General features: G+C 54.0%; 1 protein-coding gene across 3 annotated transcripts in view; it reads right to left on the bottom strand.

The window, feature by feature from the left end:
- The window catches only part of TSPAN9 (tetraspanin 9), a 221,081-nt gene that overhangs the window by 82,087 nt on the left and 133,870 nt on the right, over positions 1-5,124 (bottom strand). For 2 of the 3 annotated variants that reach the window (XM_005876995.2, XM_005876996.2), the window contains exon 2: positions 4,378-4,457. In XM_005876995.2, the coding sequence (XP_005877057.1) occupies positions 4,378-4,440 (63 nt within the window). In that variant the 5' untranslated portion in view covers positions 4,441-4,457. Of the gene's footprint in view, positions 1-4,377; positions 5,119-5,124 lie in introns of those variants that run through there. The other variant, XM_005876994.2, reaches the window with a different exon arrangement.

Here is a 5,124-nt window from a genome sequence, read left to right as displayed (position 1 = left end):
CGGAGGGGGTCGGGGGGGACAGCCTAGTGACTCACACCTGAGCACTTTGGGAAGCCTCTGATTGCCTCTTGCTGCCAAGTTTAGCCTGGATCTCCTGACTGGAGAGGCCAAGTCTGAACCTGTCATGCTCAGACCCCTTAGTCCATTCACCACTTCCATTTCCAGACAGAAGGCACCCCACAGCTTTCTTAGGACACCCCAAGCCATCTAGCACCAACTGTGTACAGACCCCTGTCCTGGCACCACAGACCACAGAGGCACATACATGCGGCCACACCAGTACCAAACACATGCCTCAAATATGGCTGGAGAGCTTTAACCAAACTGCCTGCTCCCAGAGGGGCTGAGCCACAAAGGCCTGACCCCACTTAAGGGAGGTTAATCAGGGCCCCCACCCGACCCCCTGACCATGGCAGCCCTGTGCCAACCTTTCCCCTGCTCCAGCAGGCACACTGAACACTGCCTCCTTAGCTCATTGGCCTTTATTAAGGAGAACTCCACAAGGAATAGACTTTCCACTGGGGCCAGAATGTCACTGCTCCGCCAACCATGACTTAAAGTGATGGGACAGCTCTGCTAGCAAGCATGAAAAGTGACCATTATCCGGAGTGGCAATTACTGGTATGCCAGCAACCCCAGCCCCACCCCTGCCCCTCCATATCAGACAGGGTTGGGAGAAGCTGGGCTGGGATCCGATTTGCTCTCTTGAGAAGGGAACATAGGCCCCCAGCACTCAGAGCCCATGCTATACTCTCCCTCCCCTTCTCAGAGTAAAGAGCTCTGGGCCCCCTTTGCCCCCCTGTTGGGGCTTAGATTCACTTAATCTCTACCTGGAGGGTTCCACCAAATGGCTCTGGGAGGACTCAGAGATGAATTGACTGAGGGGAATACTGCTGGGAGAAATAACTCGGGGTGGGTTTCATTACTGGTGGGCGGGCCCTTCAGGATAGGGAAACTTCTGTCCCAATTCAGGCTCCTATTTCCTTTCCTCCAAAAAGCCAGCGTTCTCTGGGCTGTGAGAATTGGAGTGAGGTATGCAATAGACAAGTGGGACTCCATCAGGCATGACCACTGACTGCCCCCTCCTCAACCCCTGCCATCAATATCAGGCCTTCCACAATGCTGCCCTGAGGGCTAACATGGCTAGGACCTTCTGAAGTCAGCAGTGGCAGGAGCAACCTGGACCCCACCCCCAGCCCGAAGCAGGCAGGCACCCAGCAGCCTGTAAGGCCTCTGCCCTTTTCTTGGTAAGGAAGAGGAATGCTGGCAGCATGGCTCTGCCTCCCACCCTGTCCTCGGTCATGTCACCCAAGCCCTCACCAGTACCAACACCCTAGAAGCTCCACCCAGTGGCAAGGAACCAGGGACTCTCACGCCTGGGAGAGGCTGCAGTGCAAGACAGCTGCACTGGGAGCCCTCCCAGCAGGCTCTGAGGAGGCAGGGGGCATGGTGGCAGCAGTGGGTTTGGAGAACTACCAGGTAGGCTCCGGGATCTAAGGAAGATCGCTGTCTATTGATTGCAGGCCTCACGTTCAACTCTAATGCCTCAGAAAAGCCTCCTTTTGGGATCTGGGCCATGAGACTAGAGAAAGTGATGGCTACCTAATTCCTGACCATTGCGCTGGGTCCTGGAGGAGTTGACTCTCACCAACCCTGCATCCCTCCTCTCCCTACCCGTCACTTTCCCTCCCTGTGCTCTAGAAAGAGCAGAAGTCTCCCAGAGGTCCTGTCCCACCTGCCTGAGGCCCAAGCACTTTCTCTTCTCACTTGGCTCTTTCCTCCGCTCCTTCTCCCGTCTCAGGCCTAATCACCTGGCCACAGGAAGTCATCATACAAGTGGAGCTCAGTGACCCACCGGGACCAAATCCTGGCCAACACCCTGCAGCACCTGCTCTCCCACCTCCCAACAAACACTCTTACACACAGGCATCCAGTTCTCTTTTGCTAAGTTTTCCATTTTTCCTAAGGTCTGTCTTATTTCATCATCTCATATGCTACTAGCATAAAAGACCTGGATCTTTGAGATTCAATTTCTCCCAGCTTATAGTATGTCATCGGAATTCTGAAACGTCAGAAAAATCAGAGATTAGGAGAGAGTCACTCCTTGCCGGTGAGAGAGTGGTGGTGGTACCTTCTTACTAGGAAGAGACAGCAAGTCCTTTCACTATGGACCATAAAGGAAGCCCTCTCCATCAACCAGCTCATTAACCTCTGCCAAGATTTTCAGGGATGATGAAAGGAGCCTCTTGTCACCCCACAGCTGAGGTGCTCTGCTAGGAGAGCCTTCATCTTGGACAAGTCCCTACCAAGTGGGACTTGGGAATCCTGCAACACAATTAACATGTAGATTTACTGTTGTGGCCTTCAATTCATTTACTCACAAACATATAACAAATGCCTACTTAGTACGGAGCACAGACCATTGGGCTATACTATGTGAGGCAGTCCCTAAACCAAGTTGACACCATCCTAGAGAAAGAAGCTGCAGCAGTTATACCCACTCTGGCCAGCAGGTGGCGGGGTGGGGGTGGGAGGAGCAGGGAGCTACTGGCCAAGAAAGACAGTGAGTGAGCATCCCAGGAGGGTCTTTCTAGTAAGTGTTAAGATATGCAGAGTGGGGTGAGACAGGAAGGGCAAGAACAGAGAAGGAAGCTGTAGACAATGAAAGGGCAGCATTCCTGTAATTCATAGGCACCAGAGAAATACACACCAGTGTTTGGCTGACACTATTGTCGGCAAGTGAGTCAGAGGACCAGGAGCACTTGCTCAATGGTGGCCACAAAATCATTCTTCACATTCCAGTGGTTCTGCCCCCGTTTCCACAAAACCTCACCAAAGGATAGGTAACACAGTGACTGGAGGGCCCCGGACCATGGAGCTATCTGGGAAAATTCAACTCAAACAACCTCAAACCAGGCTCCTCTGAAGAGAAGCAGCAGCCTATGCATGAGGCAGGGAAGGGGCTCCCTCCCCATAAAGAAGACAAGGATACCCATACCTACGGAAGTGAGCGCATGAGGGAGACCATCTTGACAGCCCCCCCTGCACCCCCTTGGGCTGGAAAGGACACCTAGTCCTTAATGAATGATGCAATTTAGCCAAGGTCACAAAAGAAGCTAACACAGAACCAAGAACCCAGACTTCTTCCCACCCAACCTGAGTTTTCCCCTCTGTGGGAAAAGTCGCCCCCATCCTACACAACCAAAAAGTTCTTCAGTTAAAGCCAGTCACTTCCCACAAACGTTGAACACCAAAACACAAGTGCTTCTACTGGCTTCACTGTGAATGACTTTCTCCTGCCCCCAGTGCTCCTCCTGGACCACAGGCAGCTGACAGCCTCTAGTCCCTCTAGTCCCTCTAGTCGGCAGGACAGGCCCTGGGGCAGAGCCAAACATCTGTGTTGACTTCGTTTGGGCTCTGGTGAAGAAAGGCGGAAGCAGCAGTTGGGATGAAGGAACAATTACTAGTAGATATAAGGTTAAGAAGTTTTCATATCTGCCTAACTAGTATTTCTTATGACAAGTGTGCAAGCCGCACTCACAGGGCCTCCAGAATCACAGAGGTTGGAGAATGTTTCCAAGCTGCCCCACCCACTGATATCTTCTCTAGAAAACAATCTCTCACCCAGAATGGAGCACTCCTGATTGCCCCTCCCCGCCTTTGTCCCTTCTAGTCTCTAGGGTTCTCAGAGCTGGGAGGGCTCACGGTGGAAGTGGAGCACATGGCCGCCCGCTCCCCCTGCATTCCCTCAAAAGCAGCTGCCTGCCACCCGCTGGCAGCATCCCTCCCACACCCTCCTTTTTCACAGGAGCCCTAACTGAGAGGCATATCTGCAGTCCAGCAAGGGAGTCCCTCAACTTGGGACAGGGGCTATTCCTCCTTTTCCTGGAGTTCACTGACAGGAGTGGGAGGATATGACCTCTACTACTCCCCTACCTGGTGCCTATAAAATGCTGAAGACAGTATTCTTGCATATTCAGCAGGGATAGAAGAAGAAACTCAGAAGGCTATTCACACTTGTGCCAGTCTTCAACTCAGGGTCACAGCTGTTAAAAATTCGGACCCCACACCTATTTCTGCAGCTTATCCAGTTAGAGGCACTTCCAGACGGGTTTCTTATAGGGGAAGGAGGTGGAGGCAAACTTTGCCAGCCTCCTAGGAGTACAGTTAGCCTCTCCTGGAAGAAAGGCAAGTTTGGAGCCTCCATTCAGCCAAGGAGAGAGAAAAGAAGAGGAAGATACATGGACGAGGGGAAATAACGATCTTAGAAAAAAACCCACTTACCGTTCTGCGGAGAGCAGAGCAATGCAGCACCAAAAAGGAAGAGGGTATAGACGAGGAGAGAAGGCAAAGGGAGGGATAAGCGCAAAGACTTACCCAGAATATCAAATTGAAGAGGAACATCATGTATTTCAAACAGCAGAGGCAGCCCCTGGCCATGTTGCACTTCTTAAATTCTAGGAGGAAAACAAAGGACAGGTCCAGGTAAAACACCACGTACTTGCTGCCTTTCGGGGCATTGTACTTGTCAGTCTTGACTCCAGCCTCCGCGCGGCTCTGGCCCCCGGAGCCCGCGGTGCCATAGAAGGCGCCGGCAGTGAAGCCGCGGCCGAACGGGCGGCCCGAGGTGGACGGCTTGGCAAAGTCCGAGTCCTTGCTGTCCAAAGATGGACTCCGGTGGATCGAAGAATCCTCGCTACTCGATTTCTCCATGCTCGAGGCGTTCCCGTGGGGCGCAAGGGGCGGGGGGCATCGCTCCCGGAGAGGGACGGAGGGGGCGCCCAAGTCGGACGCGGGCTGCAGGAGGCCAGGTGGAGCCTTGCACGCCTCCTCTCTGTACCCGGGCACACTCCGGACCGGACCCCGTTGCACAGGGGCCGCTGCCCTACTCCCAGCCGGCTGGCCCGGGAGGGCTCTGCGGCTCGGCTTTCTGCGCGCTCGCGAATGCTCTCCGGGAACTGGCTGGCCTGCGTAACTTAGCAGATGTCTTTGGGAAGGCTGCAATTTGACTTCTCTTTCCAGAGCGTCAGCTCGCTTCCCAGTGCACTGACCGCTCCACGCGAGGCACCAGGGCTCCGGGATCCAGGCTCCCAGGGCACACACCTCGCCCGACCCAGCCCCAGC

This window comes from Myotis brandtii, unplaced genomic scaffold, assembly GCF_000412655.1.
Source record: "Myotis brandtii unplaced genomic scaffold, ASM41265v1 scaffold504, whole genome shotgun sequence".
NCBI classification, from domain to species: domain Eukaryota; kingdom Metazoa; phylum Chordata; class Mammalia; order Chiroptera; family Vespertilionidae; genus Myotis; species Myotis brandtii.
This window is presented reverse-complemented; position numbering and strand designations above follow the sequence as displayed.